General features: G+C 48.3%; 2 protein-coding genes across 2 annotated transcripts in view; one reads left to right on the forward strand and one right to left on the reverse strand.

Moving 5' to 3' along the window:
* Positions 1-368: 368 nt before the first annotated feature.
* Positions 369-1,977, reverse strand: LOC122681113 (formin-like protein 5). The gene is made up of 4 exons (XM_043882829.1): positions 1,813-1,977; positions 1,264-1,471; positions 1,041-1,148; positions 369-994 (listed from the first exon to the last, which is right to left on the reverse strand). Exons 1-4 carry the CDS (start codon positions 1,975-1,977, stop codon positions 369-371), a joined length of 1,107 nt encoding a protein of 368 aa, XP_043738764.1.
* The window catches only part of PPP1R16B (protein phosphatase 1 regulatory subunit 16B), a 109,854-nt gene continuing 89,201 nt past the window's right edge, over positions 482-21,134 (forward strand). Inside the window, exon 1 of the mRNA XM_043883368.1 lies at positions 482-625. The gene's annotated coding sequence lies outside the window, so the exon portion shown is untranslated. The remainder of the gene's footprint in view (positions 626-21,134) is intronic.

The raw sequence follows: 21,134 nt of genomic DNA on the forward strand, positions 1-21,134 counted from the left end.
AGGAAATGATGCGGTTTTACGTCGCCGGCCAGGGCCCCCCATTCTCCCACCCCGCATTTGGGGGACCGGCTCCCACAGACCTGTCCCCAGGGCAAAGCCTGGCTGGGCTCCTTGACGTCCTAGGAAGCCTTCTGATTCAGGCTTCAAGGTAGGAGGAGATGTGAACTGCCGGCACTGGTTTTAACGCTGTGTGACCTTGGGTGGTTTACTGCAGCTCTCTGGGCTTCGTGATGCCCTTCCATCAAAAGGGAGCAAGAATACCGTCCTGGGCTTCCCCCTTTCCAAAGCGGTGATGTTGGAGGGTGGGAGGAAGACCGTAAGGAAAACTCTTTTCCGAACCCTGGTCGCGTCTCATCTGCCTTCAATTTCTAGCTGCTCAAAGGTGGTGGTGGAGGGTGATAGGAGACCCTTGCCGGCAGCTCGGGTGCCGTCCAGGTCGAGCCGAGAGCGTGCCCACCCCCTTCCCGCGAGCTCAGGCCCCGCCCCGGGGGAGGAGCCGAGGGGCGGCGCGGAGGCCGGCGGCCGTGCAGAGCTGGCTTCTGTTGCCGCACCAGCAGCTGCGGCTCGGGGACGGAAGGACCCAGCCAGGGCCGGGAGCCGCCCGGGGCAGGGCTCGGGAGAGCGGGTGAGTTCCCCGGCGGCTGCCCTGCGCTCTGCGGCTTGACCAGGCGGGAGTTGAGGATCGCGGCGCGGAGGTGGACCCAGCCTCTGAGGGTCTGGCTGGGGGTGTGTGTGGAGCTTTGGCTAAGGGCCGGCGGCAGGAGATAACTGGGTGGCGGGGGTGGGGGGGGCGGGAGGGAGACTGGAAAGGCGGGTACCAGGCGAGCAGGGCTGGGGAGTTGGGCTGGGTTGGGGGCGTTCTCCCGGGTCTTGCGCGCCAGAGACGAGGCCAGGGTACGGGGCGCACTGGCAGGTTGCTGGCTGGGGTCTCCGTAGCAGGATCTTGGGGCGGGCAGGGGGCTTCTTGGCGGATTCTGGGCTCTGAGGCAGCCTTCTGCCGAAGGGGCGCAATGCCGGGCAGAAGGAGCCCCAACCGGCACCAGACAGTCCGGGCTCCCAGCCTCGGGGCTGGCACGGGGGCGCCGCCCCCTCGCGTGGCGGCGCTCGGTCCCCGCAGGCGGTGGCAGGGCGCCGGGAGCGCTCCCTGCCTGGGCGGGAAAGGTCCCCAGGGCAGGCGCCCCCGCGTGCAGACCCGCCTCCCGCGGGATCCGGCTGACAGCGCCCCGTGGCCCCGGGGGAGACCCCAGCGTCGTTGTTCCCTACCTCCCCGAAGGGCCGCCGTGCGCCCGCGGCTGGGTCCCCTCGCGCCTGGAGCGCGCCTCTCCTCCTGAGTCCCGCGCATCGACTCTGGCCGGAGGAGCGCCCCCGAGCGCCTAGGATGGACTGAGTCCATGCAGCCTTCCTCCGAGAGGTCGCGTAAAGGGGTCTCCCCAAGGTCACCCGAGCTGCCCAGACCGTCCCGTGTGGACAGCTAGAGATGCGGGGTATTCGTCTTCCCTGAGGCAGGCAGACTCCACCCTCCCCCAAAGCCACCCCCCCCCCCCCACCTCCTCCAGTTCGGACCGGCTTAGCGGGAGATGCTGATGATGCAGTTCCCAGCCTCGCGCGGATAATTGGAGCTTTGAATCTGGCCCTCCCAGGAGGGCCGCGCGGAAAGCCCGAGCCTCGGAGCTCCCGGGCATCTCAGAAACCCAGGGAGAGAGAGACGCGGCTTCCTAAGAGCTTCTCAGAACCGAAAGCCGAGCTGCTTGCGCGCGCATGTGATTGAATTCCACATAATGGGCCGCTGTTCTCGCTGTCAGAAGCGCCCACCCGCTCTCGGCGGCCCTGGGCACCAGGTGCCGCCTCTGAATCGCCCTCTGTGGAGGACCCGGGGACCCGGGGTACCAGGCGCCTTTGCCCGCCGGGCTCTCCTGGGAAGGCGCCTGCCGTTAGCCTACTGAGCCGGCGCGGGTACTTCCCTGAGGGCCCTGCCATTTCCTGTGGCTGGCGAAGCACCGGAGAAAAACCCTCTGTCTGGGAGGCCTCCTCCGAGGCTGGTCATAAGCATCTTAGCTTAGCCAGTGACTCGCTTTCTTCCCGAGGGCAAGGCACTCGGCCTCGGAGAGCCTCAGTTGCCTCTAGGAGATGGAGCTAATCAGGCCGTGGGAGGATGGGGGCAGGACCGTGTGAGGTCCTGGCGGCGGGATGCTCCGAGGTTAATACCTGGGCCTTTCAGAAAGCTTTGGAGTGGGGCGTGTCTCCGTTTATTTAGGAGCAGAAGTGGAGCCCTGGTGGGTGGTTCTGCAGGCGCTGGGGGAGTTTCCACATCTTCCTCCCTCAGCTTTGTCATCAAAAGGCAGCTTGCAGGCGGCTGGTGGGCGCTGGTGAGTCCTTTGAGCTCCCAGCCTGCTCCCCGGCCTTCCCACACAACTCCCTTCCCCAGCCCCTCATCTCCCACCTGCCACCAGGATGTCGGAGGCAAGATGTCAACCAGGCCACTTTGGACCTTCAACTTCGTGGTTTCCTGTGAACTGGAGTCTTCAGCAGTGTCCCTCTCCCTGGAACCTTCCTGACCCCTCTCCTGGTCCCAGCTCGTCCCAGCCTCTGAAATGTCTTCTTCAGGAAGACCACTTGATCCTTCCTCCCCTATCTTTTGGTCTCCTCCCACTGTGCCACTCGTCTGCCAGGCTCTGGGTTGGGGCTCCTGGAATCCCTGTGCTGTCTGAATCTTCCCTGGTTTGGAGGGACATGGCAGGCAAGGTCCAGTGCACGCGCAGACTTTGTTCTCTTTGGTAACTGACACAGGAGAGGAGGTTAAATTCTAATCCAGCTGTTAAGTTCCGGAACTGGAGTCATAGGGCTAAGAGGATGCTGATGCAGGAAAGTGGGTTTTCCCCCAAGGCAGTAACCTTCTGCAGAGCATCTTTGTTCTCTTTGGAAACTGGGGCCCCAGGTTCTTCTCAAACCCTGCTCCATACCCAGAATCAGCGTTCTGTAATCAATGGAGTCTGCGGCCAGCCTGGTTTTTTTGTGGGTCAGGGAAGGCAGTACCTGGATTCCTGGGCTGTGTTTGGACTTTCAGGAACCTCTGCCAACTTTGACCCCTCTGCCAATCTAATCACCCCTACCCCCATGCCACCTGCACCTGGGACATGAAGCACTCAGTGTAGAGTGCGTCCCAAGTGGTATTCTTCCAGCAGAGGCTGGGATGGTCTTTTTTTATCCTGAGTTCATCCTAGACATTGAGATTTTATTTTTTTGGTTGTGTTGAGTGTTCGTTGCTGCACGCAGGCTTTCTCTAGTTGTGGCGAGTGGGAGCTGCTCTTCATTGTGGTGCACGGGCTTCTCATTGTGGAGGCTTCTCTTGTTGCAGAGCACAGGCTCTAGGCATGGGGGCTTCAGTAGTTGTGGCACACAGGCTTTCTTGCCCCGCAGGATGTGGAATTGTCCCAGGTGCCAGGGATCAAACCCGTGTCCCTTGCATTGGCAGGCAGATTCTTAACCACTACCACCTGGGAAGTCCTGAGACACTGGAATTTCGGGAGGGCTAGGACAAGCCTGTCTCCTACAGAAGGCCACAAAGTTGGAAAAGCAAGGGAGCCAGATAGGTCTAGTTCAAATGACAGCTCTCTACCTAGAAGCTCTGTGACCTGGGTAAATTATTTACTCTCTCTGACCCCTGGTTTTCTCATCTGTAAAGTGGGAGTGATAGTAATGCCTCCTCCTTGGGGTTGTGAGGATTCTCTGAGCCCGTGATGCATAGAAAGTGCTTAGTGCAGCACCTGGTAAGTGCAGGAATGCAGGAAATGATGATCATCATCACCACCACCATTTCCTCCTTCCCACTGGCCTCTCATAGGTCCCCTCGTCACCCCCTCCCAGTCCAGGGGAAGTCAGAACTCTCTGCCTCTAGCTAACAGGACAGGGAAAGCCCCTCAAGCCTGGGGGCGGGAGGGGGTTGCTTTCTGGGAATCCAAGTTCAGCATCAGCCTGTCTCTAGGAAGTCTGTCATTTCGCCTTTCTCCTCTGGCTGCCATTTTGCAGGGTCTTTGATTCATCCAACAGATGTTTACTCCCTTTTAGCCATTGTGCTTAGCAAGGGATTTCAAGATGAATAAGGCAGCTCTCAGGCTTCTCGATCTTCGGGCAAAAAAGCGATAGTGAGAACACAGCTTTCCTGGCAAGAAGAGAAGTGAAGAGTAGAGGGAGGGATGAACAGGTGGCCTCAGCTAACGAACCCAGGCTTCATTCCTGAATCTGCCACCTCACAGCCAGCTGGTGATGGACAGATGTGTTACCTCTGAGTGGTGATGTGAGGAGAAAAGGGAACCACGTGGGTAAAAAACCTCAGTTCAGAGCCTTCTCGATATTAATCACTGCTTGCACATGTTGGCTGCTGTTTTTTTTGTTTTTTTTTTTACTTATTTGGCTGTGCTGGGTCCTCGTTGCTTTGTGGACTTTTTTCCTCTGGGGGCTACTCTAGTTGCAGTGCACAAACCTCTCATTTCAGTGGCTCCTCTTGTTGTAGGGCAGGGGTTCTAGGGCACAGGGGCTTCAGTAGTTGCAGCACTTGGGCTCAGCATTTGCAGCTCCCGGGCTTTAGAGCGCAGACTCAGGAGTTGTGGTACATGGGCTTTGTTGCCCTGTAGCATGTGGGATCTTTCTGGACTGGGGATTTATCCTGTGTCCCCTGCATTGGCAGGCAGACCCTTTACCACTGAGCCACCAGGGGAAGCCTGGCTTCTGTTATTATTAGTCTGCAGTGATCAATAGCAGGTGGGCAAATTTTGCTTGTCGGGGCACATTTGAGCCCTTCAGACACAGTTTTCCAGGTGGCAGATAATAAGGTGGGGTGGGGGGGGAGTGGGCAGCCTGAGCTGAGAAAACAGCTTGTGCAAAGACATAGAGGCTTAAAAAGTGTTTGGTGTCTTAGAGAGCAGTGGGCAGAGTTAACAGCTGGAGGGCCACCACCGTAGGGCATGATGGAGGCAGGGGCAGGAGGCGAGGCCAGGGAGCAAGAGGGTGTTCTGCTAAGGGGTCCCGAATGATTAAATCCTTGTTCACCCAAAGCAGGCCTCCTGCAACTCATGGAGCCATCTGAATCCAGTCTAGAATTTACTTCTGCAAGGGAAGAATGGCTGGCCTGTGCACGTTTGCTGATATGTTCACTGTCCTTTCCTCTTCCTTATATCCGGAAAGCACAGAAGTTCCCTCCTTCTTCCTGAGATGCTTTTGCTGCTTGTGCACCCGTGTCTCTCACCCTGGGGTGTTTCTCATTTGGAGGAAGGGGGTGTGGGTGGAAGAAGCACCACCATCTCGCTCCCTTATTGACCATAAGAGGGTACTAAGTGCTTTTCTGGATGTTGGTCACTGTCCAAGGTCTTTGCTTGTATTGCCATCGAGTCCTCATACAGACTTACTGAAGTAGATGCATTTATCCCCACTGTACAGAAGGGAAAACTGAGGCATAGAGGGTGAGGTGATTTGCTAAAGGGCTTATAAGTGGTGAGAACTCATGTCTAGAGGTCTTTGAAGTTGCTCTGTGCTTATGTGTACCACCTCATGCGTGCTGTTGGTAATGCTGCATGCAGAATGTCTGGCTTCTTTCACCATGCACCCGTGGATGCTAGACTGCAGGCACCTTGCTGATGGGTCACAGTGGGGTGTGCTCCGGGTATCTGGCGACTACCCTAGTGTCTCCTGGCCTTGACTTTTGGGAAGTTCCTGAGTGCAGGCGCTTGGCGATGGGGAGCTATTCTTGGATGATTCAGAATTCAAGGCTACCTTCCTTGGCCCGCTACTGTCCCACAAACGTGCCTTGATGCAGGCAGTTTGCAGCTTGATTGATGCAGCAGGTGGTGACTGAGCTCCACGGTGACCCCGGGAAGGAATGAGTCTTTTAGGATGGCGGGGTTAGAGCATCACGTGACCACACACCCTACCTGTTTACAGAAGACATCAAAACAAAGGCTCAAATTTCCTTTTCCACTGGAGGCAAAGTTCAAGGCCAAGGTTCAAATCCTGCTTTTGCCTTTCACTGGGTTTTCGGCCTCAGCCAATTTTTTCACTTCCTTGCACTTCAGTTTCTTCATCCAGAAATACAGATGCATGTATGTATGCATGTATGTGTGTGTGTGTATAATTCAGGGTTGTGATAAATAAAGATTTGTAATCCGACATAAAATTGACTTCCACATCATAGATATATTGATGTAATGTCCATAAAATTTTCCTCCATGGTGCTTAACATAACTGTGATTGTATGGCCATTTGTGGTCATTATTCTTTTACTGTCTCTCCCACGAGGTCAGTGGTTCTCGGCTGCAGGCAGCTTGGCTCTCCAGGGGACATTTGGCAATGTCTGGAGACATTTTTGCTTGTCACAAGTGGGAAAGTGCAGAGGGGACACGGAGCTACTGGTATCTAGTGGGTTGAGGCCAGGGATGCGACGAGATACCCTGCAGCGCCCGGGGCAGCCCCCCTCAACAAGGAGTCGTCCAACTCCAAATGTCAACAGTGCCAGATTTGAGAAGGCTCACACTGGCCATGAGACCCCTAAGGTCAGTGACTGTGTCTGATTCGTTCAGCCCTGTGTCCCTAGTTGCCCAGCATGATGGCGGGCACACAGGAGACAATAAGCATTAAAGGGATGAATGAGGACTTGGAAGGCCTTATGTCTCTTGGAGTCCAGGAGGTTTAGCTTGTAGGACATTTGGAATGAACAGGAGAGAGATGCAGATGAACTTGAACGATGATCATTGGTCATTCAGGCCAAAGAAATTCAGACCAAAGCTATTTTCCTTCCTGCCTGCCCGCCAAGGAGGTGCTTGGGGGCCCGAATTATCTGAATTGTTCTATGATCATGGCTGCACTTTGCTCACAAAGACACAGGTCCGCCCTTTATCTGGACGAGCAGGCTGGGGCGGGGGAAGGTAGGTGCTCACAAGGACACCCTCTCAGCTGGGCCCCTGGGATTTGCCAAGCTGGGGTACAGCTGCTGTCAGCTTCCTGTTTTTTTCCCTTTCTGGTGGAATGAAGGAAACCACTGAATGGCTGTTTTTCCACTGACATTTACAGCAATGTGATAGGCCTTGGATTAATGAGGTCAAGCTCCAGTGTGAAATCTGCCTGATAACTTGAAGCTTGGCCAACAGGAAGACATGGCTTGTTTTCTTTGGGCATTTGATGTCTTTGGATGGCTTTGGCTAGGGAAGTAGGGGTCACAACTCTGTACAAAAGATGGGAATGTTTTATGCCCCAAAATTACAGAGGCCAGAATTGTTGTCCTTTTTTTTTTTTCAATTTATTGGGAAGGTTTATTTTCACATGGACTTTGAAATAAATAATTCATCAAAACGAAGGTTCACCATGAGATCTAGGCTGGCTGCTACATCGGGGCCATTGAGAGGACCACGCTGTTTTTCTGGGCCTCCCTGGGAGTCTGAAGGAAAAGACTGGCCCCAAAGGGCTTTTGGACAAGTTAGAGCTGCACATGGATTAGAACTTATTCTGATGGGGGAAGGGGTCTCAAGCATATGCCTCAGATTTGCTGAAAATCTTGCAGGTTTCTGTAAGAGGCAGAATCTGATTCCTTAAGTCTGGGGCCTGGGCATCTGCATTTAGAATAACCTCTCAGAGGGAGTCATGTGCTGCTGGTCTGTGAACTGCACTTTGGGGAGCAAGGGTCTGGGGGAACCCCAGGTCTACAGCTGAGGGGTCCCCGGTGTCACTCACTCAAGCAGATTCAGCCTGTCAGGCCTGTTGGCACAGCCGTCTGCTCTGTGGGCTGGCTTGCAGGAGAGCAGACTTACCGTGGCCCTTCTCTGTCTGCTCAGACCTGGGACCAAGCATGAAGCAAAGTCTGCTTGCTCCAGGGAGCCGTGGAAACACCCAGAACAGGTGCGTGGGGCTTCTGGTGCTTCCAGAAACGTGTGTCGGGGGGACACAGTGTCTTGGGTCCCCTGGTCACCTGGGGCTTGTTAAACACGCAGATCCCTGGGCCCTAGACCAGCCTACCTGCGTCAGAACCAGCCACGGTGGGGCCCTGGGAGTCTGTATTTTTCAAAAGTGTGCCAGCCAGATTCACAGCCAGGTTGGCAGAGAGGAAGGAAGCCAAGAGGAAGAGCTGGCAGCATGTGGAAGTTCACTGCTCAGGAGGCCGAGTGTAGGGTTGTAGAGTTGTGGACTGCCTGATGGCACCCGGCTGATGGAGGGGCCAAAAGCTAACCTGCTTCACTTGCCAAGCTTTGTAACCCTGCGGGGTTGCATCTGCCTGGGAGGAAGGGCACCTTTTTTCTTTTTTTCCTTTATTTATTTATTTTTTGGTTGCACTGGGTCTTCCTTGCTGCTCTTGGGCTTTCTCCAATTGTGGCGAGTGGAGGCTACTCTTCATTGCAGTGCACCGGCTTCTCATCGCGGTGGGTTTTCTTGTGGATCGTGGGCTCTAGAGCGTGGGCTTCAGTAGTTCCCTTGCCCAGGCTTAGTTGCCACACAGTATGTGGAATCTTCCTGGACCAGGGAATGAACCTGTGTCCCCTGCATTGTCAGGCGAATTCTTATCCACTATACCACCCGGAAAGTCCCTTTTTCTTAATGTTAATAATAATGGTTAACATCTAGTTCTTATCTCATGAGCCAAGCACTGTTTAACTTTTAGTCCTCCTAGCAACTTTTAAGAGGTGGCCTTACTATGACCCTGATTTAAGTGAGGCACAGAGAGGTTCCATGATTTGCCCCAGGTCACACAGCCAGTCCGTGGTAGAATTAGGATTTGAATCCAGGTTGTCTTGCTTCTAAGTCCTTGCACTGAATCACGATGCTCTGTGACTCTGGGCAAAAATGCGGTTGCACTTCATAAGCTGTCCCTGCCCTGAGGGAGTGCCTTTCTCGAGTTCTCCCTCAGAGGGAGGAAAGGCTGGCAGTGACTTTGGCTAGCTCTGGAGTCAGACCTGGGTTGGACCTCTCCCACTTACTGTAACCTTGAGAAGTTATTTGCTAACTTCGCTGAGCCTCAGTTTCCCCATGTGTAAAATAGGAATAATAATAGTATGAGATGATACGATTATTTAGCCTGTGTTTGGCACATAGGATGTACTGGATACATACCAACAATAATTATTACCTTAGTATCCGTGAAGTCAGCCTCTGGGCATCATAGCTTCAGAGGGGATAGGCGAGCGGAGCCCTGTGTCACTTACGTCCCTGTTGCCGGGTCTGTTGTTTTGTTCACCCTGGTTACTTATGTCTGTTACTTACTGAGGCATTCCTAGCCTTTGCTTCTTGGCGCTGGTTGCAGGCCCCCGTGTCCATGCCAACCTGGTGAGTTCTCAGAATTTCTTAGCTCCCAGAACATTTTAGAGTCTCAATCAGAACAGGCTTTATTTCCTGTCATCCAAGAGCAAGTAAAAGGCACACATTCTCACACTTACTTTCTTCAGGGCTCTTGGCTCTTCTCGGTGACTTTCTCTGCCCCCAGCTTCCTTTCCGGAACTCTGTAGCCATCACCTGCTCCCCCATGAACTGGGCAGAGAGCAAACTCTCTGGAGTCATTGGCCACTGCCTTATAAAGAAACAGAGAAGGGGATGTCCTTGGTGGTCCCGTGGCTATGACTCCGTGCTCCCAATGCAGGGTGGTGGTTTAGTAGCTCAGTCATGTCCGACTCTTGCGACCCCATAGACTGTAGCCCGCTAGGCTCTTCTGTCCATGGCATTTCCCAGGCAAGAAGGCTGGGTTGCCATTTCCTTCTCCACCTGATGCAAGGGGCCCGGGTTCAATCCCTGGTCAGGGAACTAGATCCCAAATGCTGAAAATAAATATCCTGCATGCATAGTTAAGACCTGATGCAGCCAAATTAAAATAAAGACACAGGGAAGAGTTTCTCCAGAATTTCATTTATTTTCTCCTTTTTTTTTTTTAACATAGGAAATCAAGCTTTTGTTTTCTTATTGCTGTACTTTATGCTTTTTAATTATAAAATTAGAGAGAAACTCATTATTAAAATTCAAGCAGTACAGAAATGTGGAAAATGGAAAGGGAAATATTCCCAATGATCATCCACTCATATTTCTTTTTTCCTGGAAGAAATCACTGAATGTTTTATGTCTTTCCATAAATTTCTTAGGCATGGACAAATCCACATGCATTTATGTATATCCTGTGCTCTTTTCTTTTTAACACATCTATACAACCCTTTCCTGAAACTTCCCTTTTCAGCTAATTTATCTTGGCACATGTCGACACATATAGGTATACCTCAGTCCTAAAAGCTACATGATATTCCCATAATAAAAATTTACCATAATTTGTTTTCTAATCCCTTGCTGGTGGTGAAGATTATTTCCTTTTTTTTTTTTTTCCCCTGCTACACATTATGGTGCTATGACATCCTTGCTTATACTGTGTGTATCTTTGTACACTTGGGTGATTTTATCTGTAAGGAAAATTCCCTGCAGTTTGAACTATGACATTGTCAAATTGTCCTCCCAAGAGGCCAAACCAGTTTCTTTTTCTTTTTTTTTTTTTGGACGAGCCACAGGGCCTGCGGGATCTTTGTTCCCTGATCAGGAATTGAACCCCTCCCCCGCCTCCCCTAAAGTGAAAGCTCAGAGTCTTAACCACTGGACCGCAGGGAAGCCCTGCAAACCGGTTTCTATTCCCTAGACCATGTGTGTGAATGCTTCTTTCTCCAGCCCTTTCTCTAACACTGAGTACTGAGTACATTTAATTTTTTTTTCCAGTCAGATAGGAATAAAAGAGAGTGTTTCTGAATCAAGTTCCACAGTACTTTAAGATTTTATGATCATTTAGACTGTGGCTACATATTGTTAAATAGTCAAGAACTGCACTTTACCTGGCCTGATGCTTGAAGTTAGAGATAAAAAATGAACTTAAACCAGTTCCTGCCTTTAGGTTGGTCCCCATCTCCTAAGAAAGCAGACACATGGACAAATGGGAACAAAGAGGTGTGGTTCCAGCTGTGCTACAGAAATGCATAAGGGAAGCTCTCTTTGACAGACTTCATGAATATTACAAATGAATGTGTAAAATACAGCATCCACTGTGCCCCAGTGGGAGGGTCAATACTTGACATCCTCAAAAGAAAATGACTTGGTAGGAGCAGAAAAACCATGTAGCTTAGCCTTAGTGGTGGCAGCAGCAGAGGCGGGCAGCTAGGAAGGGATAAAGGCATTTTGAAATTGACTTTTTGGTGGTTTCCATGTTTACTCATGTTTGCGGGAGGCTGTACAGAAGCCCAGCTGAGTTTGCAGCTGCTGCTGATTACTGCTCACTGTTACCTGGGCAAGTGTGTCTGTTAGTCCAGGAAGAGGGAGAACAAAGGTACAGAAGGCTGGCTTTAAAAGTCCATAGCCTTGGAGCCCACTGGAGTTGGATGTGGGTGGCATGAGTTGGCGGTTACCCCAGGGGTTACAAGGAGGTGTGCTTGGAATGCACCCATTGTGGACTGCATGCACAGAATGGGTGTTGAGTGAATGAGTGAGCATCAAAGATGTCTCTGTCCTATAAAAGGGCCTCCTACTCGGAGAGAATAGATCCATTTAGAAAGGGCTATGACCACCTGATCTTCCCACCTGTGGGGAGCCACGCCTTAGCTATACATTTTCTTTGGGCCACCTGTCACAGATAGCTCTTCATCCATTAGGAGATCTTAAGAACAACACACGCCACGGCAAGGTGCAGTTGAGAATATCTGAAACAGTGCTGTGGAGTGGAGTTCACCATCATTTTACAGAAAAAACTTCTAAGCGGGGATCTATAAAGCCAACTGTAAAGCATGCAGAGTTGAAAAGAGACTGTGGAGCAGAGGCAGTCCAAAGTCATCCTTTTATGGATGGCAAGGCAGGGGCCAGGTAAGGTACATCTTGGGTCTGGCCCCTACCTTTCCCCAACAGCTAGGTCTATTTTGTCTGGTTTGATGCTAGAGCTGTGGTTCCAAGCCAGAGGAACACTCCCTATGATACAACTGATGGAATAATGTCAGTGAATTTTAGTCTCTTCATCTCCCACCCTCCTGTCTACTCTCCCCCATTTATTGAATGTCTACTGCATGCTGGGTGACTCTAGGGTGCAGTCCCTAAACTTTTTGACTCCAGGGGACAGTTTTGTGGAAGACAGTTTTTCCATGGGCTGGAGGGTTGGGGGGGATGGTTTTGGCACATTACATTATTGTGCACTTTATTTCTATTATTGTGATTATATAATGTGATATACAATGAAATAATTTTACACTCACCATAATGCAGAATCAGTGGGAGCCCTGAGCTTGTTTTCCTGAGATCCAGACTTTAATGCAAACGATGGGGAGTGGCCATAAATACAGATGAAGAAGCTTCCCTCATTCACCCACTGCTTACCTCCAGCTATGTGGCCTGGTTCCTAACAGGCCACAGACTGCTATTGGTCCGTGGGTCTGGGGGTTGGGGACCCCTGCCCTAGGGTGGGATGGAAAGGTGAATAACATATTTCTTGTCTTTTGAGAGCATCTAGTCCAGCGGAAGAGGCACATATGAAATGAACAATTACTAGTTGAGAGCCAGCGGTCCATGGGGTCGCGAAGAGTTGGACATGACTGAAGCAACTTAGCAGGCACACACAGTTGAGAGCCACAGTAGAGATGTGGTCAGACTCCTTGGAACCAGAGGAGAGAGAAACACATTTGGCACAAGGCAGATAAAGAGCAATTCAGGCAGAATAAAAGAGCATGGAGACAATATTGTGTAGATGAGACAAGGCAAGGTGAGTGCGGAGCAGCTCCCGAAAAGCATTTTAAGAGATGATAGATACTATCATTACAGCACTTGGGCTAGCTCTTAAAGAACAGGACGAGCTTGCCAGGTGGAGAGAAAGAAGGGAATCACCACCCCACAGAACAGTATGAATGAAGGACAGGTGGTGAGTGTGGAGGAGTGAAAACTCCATAGCTTCATAGAAGAGAAATCTAAATCTGTGTTCAAATCTTAGTTCTGCCACTCACTAGGTGTGACTTGGGGCATGTCAAGATGAACCTCCCTTTTCCTAATCTATCTACTGGGGATAATGAGACCTGTTTTTATTTTATTATTTTTTTTTAAACTTATTTATTTGGCTATGCCAGGTCTTAGTTGCAGCACGTGGGGTCTTTGACCTTCATTTCAGCATACAGGATCTTTAGTTGTGGCACTCAAACTCCTAGTTGCAGCATGTGGGACCTAGTTCCCTGACCAGGGATTGAACCCAGGGCCCTCCGCATTGGGAGTGCAGAGAGTCTTAGTCACTGGACCACCAGGGAAGTCTCAAGACCTGTTCTTAAAGGCTCCCTGTGGGAGTTAAAGTTAATTTAAGTAGTTAATTGAGTAGTATCTGACACATAGCTGAGTTTCAGCTAATGGTGGGTACCATTGCAGGGGTGTGAATCCATCAAACCTATTAAGTGTAGCCAGAAAATTGAGTGTCTAGTGGACTGAGGGTGGGAAGGGAGGTTAGGATGGCCAGAGATAAAACTAAGCATGTCAAGGCCAGACACCCGATGGTCTGGACTGTGAGGCTAAGAAGTTTAGACTTGACTCTTTAGGCAGTGCAGAAGCATTAAATGCTTCCCTACAGGAATTTCTTGACAGTCCAGTGGTTAAGGCTCCCTGCTTCCACTGCAAGGGGTGTGGGTTTGATCCCTGGCTTGGGAAGAGCCTGCATGCCATGCAGTGTGGCCAAAAAAAAAAAAAAAAAGGCAAAAAAAAGCTTCCCTACAAGGGAAATACAGGATCAGACTTCAGTGCATAATGAAAACTCTACCAGGGGTGTAGCTTGTGGGTTGGAAGGTAAGAGAAGTAGGCAAGGAGATCACTTGGGGAAATGCTGCCTCCGACATTCCTGTCTTGGCAACCCACAGCTCACATTAGCCAAGTGAAAGCTCCATTAAGTCCTGCGGACAAGTGCTGTCTGGAGAGGCAAATCAGGGCAGTGATTCAGTGCACGGGCTTCAGTGTCAAGGCCAATGTGAATTTAAAGCCTAATCCTGCCTTGTACGGGCTTCCCAGATGGCACTAGTGGTAAAGAACCCGCCTGTCAATGCAGCAGATGTAAGAGATGCGAGTTCAGTCCCTGGGTCGGGAAGATCCCCTAGAGGAAGAAATGGCAGCCCACTCCAGTATTCTTGTCTGGAGAATCCCATGGACAGAGGAGCCCGGCGGGCTACAGTCCATGGGGTCACAAAGAGCTGGCACAGCTGAAGCGACCAAGCACACACGCAGGCACATACCTGTCTCGTACTGGCTGTGTGACCTTGGGCAAGTACTTAACCGCACTGAGCTTTAGTTTAACTCTTCTTTATTTTTTTATTTTTTTAACTCTTCTTTAAAATGAGGATTAATAGTACCTCTCTCACAGACTTGTGGTCTTAAATGAGATAATGTAGATAAAGCACTTAGCCTAGCTCTAGGAATGTAGTTAAGTGTTCAATGAAAGTTAATCACTAAAATTTTAAAAATTGTTTATTTCACTACAGAACTCTTTTTCCATGTAATATCTATTAACCTCCTCTGGAGCTACTAGTCTTCTACAGAAACCACCCTGCTTTAAACTTTCTGGAGACCCAGCAGCACTTTCTGCTCCAAGAAATAAACGGTGAAGAGGGCTGCCAAGTTCTAACACAGTGGTTCTTGGATGCACATTAGACACACCTGGGGAGCTTTTTAAAAATGTCAAGGCCTGATGTGTGTGTGTGGCTGAGTCCTTTTGCTGGTCACCTGAAGCTACCACGGCACTGTTCATCTGCTGTACCCCGATGCAAAATAAAAACTTCAAAGTTTGGAGAAAAAGTTTTTTCAAGGCCTGGCTGCAAGTAAATTAGAATCTCTTGAGATGGGACCCTGTATTTTTTAAATTGTAATGTTCTGTTAAGGTAAAGCAAATACTGAAAAGTGCACACATCCAGGGCTTCCCTTGTGGCTCAGCTGGTAAAGAATCCACCTGCAATGTGGGAGACCTGGGTTCGATCCCTGGTGAAGGGCACGGCTACCCACTCAGGAGAATTCCATGAATTGTATAGTTCATGGGGTCGCAAAGAGTTGGACATGACTGAGCGACTTTCACTTCACTCACACACATATTCTAAGTGAATGAATTTTCACAGATTGAACGTGCCCAGGTAAGCCATTCAGTGTGGGACTTCCCTATATTAGTACTTCCCTGCCGGTTCAGTGGTTAAAACCCTGAGTTTCCATTGCAGGGGGCACAGGTTTGATCTCTGGTTGGGGAACTAAGATCCCACATGCTGCATGGTGTGGCCAAAACAAACAAACCAGAATACTATCAGCGCTCTAAAAGCCCTTCTTATGTGCCTTCCCAGTCACTCCCATCCCAAAACTGTGACTTTGATTGATGATAACATAGATTCTTTTTGCCTGTTGTTGAACTTTACATAAATGGAATCATATAGTATGCATTTCTGTGTTTGGCTTATTTTGGTTAACAGTGTGAGAGATCCAGATTGTGGTGTGTAATTGTGTATTACTCATCCGGGCTTCTGGACTATGTTCCACTGTGAGTACACCATAAATTTTTTTCCAGACTCAAGTTGGTGGACATTTTGAATAGTTTGTACTTTGAGATTATTATACAAATAGTGCTGTTAACATTCTTGTAAATGTGTTTTGGTGAATGTATACAGAAATTTCTGTTGAGTATATTCCTAGGAATGAAATTGCTGGAGTATAGGGCATCATATGTTCGACTGTAGAAGATATTGCTTGAGCAGTTTTTTAAGTGGCTATACCAATTTATATTTCCTCTCAGTTTATAAGAATTCTTGCCAATGACTGGTATTTTCTATCTAAAAAAAAAAGGCCATTCTGGTGGATATATAGTAGTCTTACTCTGGATCTTAATATAATTTCCCAACATTTCCAGGTGATTCCAACATGTAGCCAAGTTTGAGAACCTCTTTCCTAACAGGTTTTGAAAAAGCAAAACATGAATTAATGGAACTGTATAAAGAGATGTTACAATGGCAAGTGCCTCCCCATGGCCCCTCTTTGACGTCTATACCCAGAGTTTTTTATAGACATGATCTGTCTAATCAGCAGGGGAGGATGCTTTTGTGATGGAAGGAGAATGTAGAGGTGTATTAAACTTGACAGCCTGTGCCTCATTCCTGTGTGTTTTATGTGGGTAAGTGGTTCCTGATGGAGTGATCCGGAAGCTGGAAGGAGCCCATGACAGGACTTCAATCTCTTCTTCCAATTTAAGGCCTAAATGAGAAGGGAGGGCATGAGAAGTGACGAGTAGTCTATACAGATGTTGTCAGATGAAAATATCTGCTCTTCAGGATCAGGGATTAAGGGTTTTTTTTTGTTTTTTTTTTTAGGGTTTAAGATTTTATGTTGTATTTTTGCTCTCCAAAGCTAGCCCAAGACCCGGAGCTTGGAAGGTGCTCTGGAAAAAAAAAAAAAAGTCATTGAAGTTGATATTAGAACTATATAACTGGCCCTGATGAAAAGCATGACTCATGGATGCAGAGGAAGGTGTTGGTGTGGACTTAGCTGATCTGATTAATAGCTTTGCATCCCTTCCTTGTATTTTCTGTTTTGCAGTTGCTATTTCATATTTGCTTATTTATTACTAGCATATTTTCCTGTATACACTTAAAGGAAATAAAGGATCATCTCGAGGTAGATCTCTATTGATTGCCTTTCAAGTTTGAGTCATATTTTCCTGTTTGTTTTTTTTTTAAATCTGACTGCACAAAGGCATGTGGGATCTTAGTTCCCTGACCAGGGATCAAACCTGCACTCCCTACAGTGGAAGCACAGAGCCTTAACCCCGGACCACCAGGGAAGTCCATTTCCTGTTTGCTGGAAAAATTTTTTTCTAGTAATTTTAGGTTACATCTTGAATATTATGAGTCAGACTTGAGGCCCTAGGTTCTATTATATTTCTCAGAACAGTAAGGACTATTCATTTATTTTCTTTCTTTCTTTATTTTTTGTTTGAACTGGGTCTTAGTTGCAGTTCTCAGGATCTTTGTTATGGCATGCATGCAGGATCTAGTTCTGCGACCAGGGATGGAACCCAAGCCCCCTGCTATGGGAGCGAAGCGTCTTACCCATGGGACCACCAAGAAAGTCCTACTGATGACTTTTTAAAAAATCAATCAGTTGACTTGACCAAACAAATTTTAAATTCAATTTCTCCTGGGTAGGCAGCAGCTGAAATCTTTCTTCAGTTCTTATAGCCCTAGTTGGGCGGCTTGGAACCTGCCCTGCACATGCATCATTCAGAGAGATTTGGACAGAATTTATACTCAGCATTTGGGACTACCATCTGTGACTCTTTTCTGGGATGCTTTCTCTTCACTTTGCAACTGTAGTCACCTGAACTCTGTCCTTTAATTCCTCAAACGATAAGAGCAAAGGTTTTCATCCAAGTTGTAGCCACCATGTACAGTGTTGAGTGGGGTCTGACCTCAGGTAAAAAGCTACAAAAACACAGAATTTGCCTAGAGCAGATTTCTATCAAGTGTTGACTGCCCTTCAGTTTCTATCTGCTTGTGGTTGAATAAATCTTGCTGCCCTTCAGTAGCTAAGTCATATCTGACTCTTTGCAACCCCATGGACTGAATATCTAGTGCCTTCCAATAGGTAATGTGCGTGTGGTATGTAGAGTTCACAGTAGTTAAATGTGAGGGGATGCGTCCAATAAGAGTTACTCTGCTCTTACCAGAGCAGAACTTTTCTGATCAATAGTTTTGTTCATTAAGAGACTGTTATGAGCCTTTGCTTTCCTGACTAGCACATAGTTGATGGCAATAAATGTTTGTTGACTGGCTAAATGAACACAGCTTTAAATTAAAAGTGGAATTGAATTAGAGGAGAAAATTACTAGAAGAAAATCTTGAGACTGGTTACTTGTTGATGACAGGCATAAACTATATAGAGAGAGTTTGGTAATTTGCTGGAGAACATGATGAGAGGGTTGAAATAATATTAGGGCTCTGAGTGGAGAGTAGACCACAGTCGCTAACAAAGTGAACCTGAGATTTCAACACGAGGCGATACATTCAATTGTGGGAGTAATATCACTTTCATGGGATTGAATCTATGGCTTATGGAGAATTTTAAACGGAAATAAAGCTGGTCAGAGGGGGAAGCAGAGATATGCTTGGAGTTCTGCACACCCAAGAGGAGCCAAGAGGAGGGAATCAAAGTGAAGGGACTTTGGCTGGAGATCAAAGAGGGGAGGAATGAAAGTAATGTAAAGGCAGTCGACTACAGCTTGCTTCTCTCTGCATGGTGACCTGGAAGGTCACAAATCCCATACGGAGAAACTTCAAAGCCTGTATACTGGACAGAAACTTCATTTACCAAAATGCAGAGTGTCTGGAAACTTCCTGATTTATTCTACTGACAGTTTCATCTCCCAGAGAGCAGAGGAGAGAGGACAGTTGCTGTTATGAATCTGGTTTGGGAGCTGTTGGGTGAAGTGAAAATGAGAAAGTACTCACCAAGAAAGGGAACACTAGTCATAGGGGGCTGAGCTCACAGGGTTTGGAAGGCAGATTTTATGAAATTCAGGATGAGATACATATATTTCCTGCCTAAGCCTCCAAAGGTGATGACAGCTCCAACAGTAAGGGAAGTTATGACTGTAATCAATTATCCTCACTCTGCGTAGATTTCATTTATTTTCCTGCAAGGACTCCTTTTCTTGCTCTTAGTCGTGCTTTTGTGGGCCATCTTTCCTGTCTGACATTTTCTCTTTTATTTTCAAGCAGGAGAGATGATAAAAAAAAAAAATACTTAACCATCATAGCATATGATTGATCAATCAGAAGAGATACCAGCCATAAACAACTGAAAAAGCGCTCCTTACAGTTTCCTTAACCTGAGTCTCAGTTTTTTCCCCTTTGAAATGGGAACAAGACCTACATTACAGAGTTAAAGCAGTGATTCCAAGAGATGTTACATATAACGAATTGTACCCATGGAAAAATATGTTGTGCACAGAAGCTGCCATTATAACCCTGCATTCTTTATCTCTGGGTTCATTTCATCTACATATTTTATACATTCTGTGATGCTTATGTTTAGTTACATTAAGCATATGTTTTTTCACTCTATACTGATTGCAGCAAGTATTTGTTTTACTACCAATTGATCTATCTGGTTTATTAGTTGAAACTTCCTCTTATCTCCTTAATCATCAACACCCTGGATTTCCTGAAATCTTCTTACATTTCATGAGGAAGTTGTTTAAAAGCAGCTGTGATTGTTTTTGGCCGCACTGGGTCTTTGTTGTGGCGCACAGACTTTCTCCAGTTGTGGCTCAAGGGCCCTAGAGGGCATGAGCTCACTGGCTGTGGCTTGCAGGCTTAGTTGCCCTGTGGCATGTGGGATCTTAGTTCCCTGACCAGGGATCAAACCCACGTCCCCTGCACTGGAAGGCAGATTCTTAACCACTGGGCCACAGAGGAAGTCCTTCCTTGTTCTTTTATGTATGTAGGAGTAGAATCAGACAGGCCTGGGTTTGAACCCCACTTCCCCCACTTACTGTGCAGTTAATTGGTGTCCATTGTCCGCATGGCTCTAGTCCTTTTCCTTCTCATTGTTTCTTCCTCCAGGGTACGACTTTCTCCTTTGAGTCCAACTCTCTGTTTTTTATTGTCCTTGTTTCCTTGGAATTATTCTCCAAACCTCCGTGAGCAAACAATATGAAAAACTTTAAAAAATTCCCATCCCAGCTGTTTTCTAATTGACTAAAGGGAAGGTGACAGCTTGCTAGGGATATCTTTGAGGTTTCTGAAGAGGAGAAAGGGACCTTGTTAGGAAGCAGACCACAGCCCTCTTCCTCCTTTATGGTGGTAATGGTGTGAAACCCAAGATGCTTAGGATGGAGGAGAGTGATCCCTGGCTGATGATGCTCCCTGCCCCACCCTCTTCAAGAGTGGACCCCATCCAGTTACAGGATGGGATGCTCATCTCTGGGATAGGATTGGGAGAGGTAGCAGTTCCAAAGGGGCTGCCATCCTTAGCTTGAGTTGGCTCAGCGTACTGCTTCCTAGAACTAGGATCCATTCAATTTAAGGGATGCAGTCATAGAGGACAGGTCTTCATTTTACCCCATAGCACAAGGTATTGGAGAAATTCTTATTAGAACCTAAGCTATTCTTGACTCTTGCCTACCTTTGAGGCCATCGTGATTTTTTGTTCTTGGTTGAATGATATACTGATATTGAGGAGCCCTTCTACTTAATCTGATAACTCTCTAGATGTTTGTGTTTAAGACTAGAGGATTTTGAACAGTGGGGCGAAGGCAAGTGTTGAAATCCAAGTAGGCAAGTGTAATGTAAAACAGAGCTGCCTGCTCAGTACCCACGCAGCCACTCCTTTATCTGTGGCAGACATTACTAATCGATCACCACATTCATTCCTCCTGTCATCACACGTGGCCTCATACCCTCTGCCCTCAAAGTGCTCCAAGAAGCCACTACCAACCTAAGAGCTGGCACAACAGAGGAAAGCCTGGCCAAGGATGTCATGCTGAGAGGGAGGCAGAGGCCCCTCAAGGCTTAACCAGTGTGAATAGCCCTCCCCTGTTCAATAAGTGTGTAACCCAGGAGGGCATTCTGTGGCCACAGGTGGCCTCCTTTGGAAAATGATCCTTCTAGCTGCAAAGGGAGTTTTTATCTCTCTGCAAGGGAGGGGGTGGACCACACTCCCCCAAGCCTGGAGGAGCAGTATGTGTAATTTGACTCCTGTTTCCCCGTGCTTAGCTATTACATAAGCTTCTTTAGAAGACTGGCTGGTTTAGCACCGTGACTGTGACTGACTAATGTGTTCGTAGACATCATGTCAGCTTTGCATGTGCCCCATCTTTGGCACCTTTGTTCTGTCCCCTGCAGCCTCCCCCACACTGGCATTCTTACCCATACGTATGTGGGCCTCTCTGTGGGTTCAGATTCATGGGGAGAAGCTCGGCATGGAAGATGGGTGTGTTCACAGGTTTTCCTTTGCCCATTTGAGCTGTGGCTTCCTTTGAAGTTTTCCTGGAGCTGAGTCTGAGACATCTGTCTCACCTTCACAGGTAGAAAGAATCTAAAATATCACCGATCAATATCTATTTGGAATGGTTCTTCCAGGCTAGGCTCGTGGGTACCAAATGC

Source organism: Cervus elaphus, chromosome 23, assembly GCF_910594005.1.
Source record: "Cervus elaphus chromosome 23, mCerEla1.1, whole genome shotgun sequence".
In the NCBI taxonomy this organism is placed as follows: domain Eukaryota; kingdom Metazoa; phylum Chordata; class Mammalia; order Artiodactyla; family Cervidae; genus Cervus; species Cervus elaphus.

Excerpts from the sequence above, each read along its gene's own strand:
- LOC122681113 (XM_043882829.1), bottom strand. The coding sequence starts at position 1,977 with ATGGCAGGGCCCTCAGGGAAGTACCCGCGCCGGCTCAGTAGGCTAACG. Across the intron at positions 1,472-1,812 it reads CCCAGGGCCGCCGAGAGCGG|CTGTCCACACGGGACGGTCT; the intron begins GTGGGCGCTTCT and ends CCGCATCTCTAG. Across the intron at positions 995-1,040 it reads CTGGGAGCCCGGACTGTCTG|AAGGCTGCCTCAGAGCCCAG; the intron begins GTGCCGGTTGGG and ends CCCCTTCGGCAG.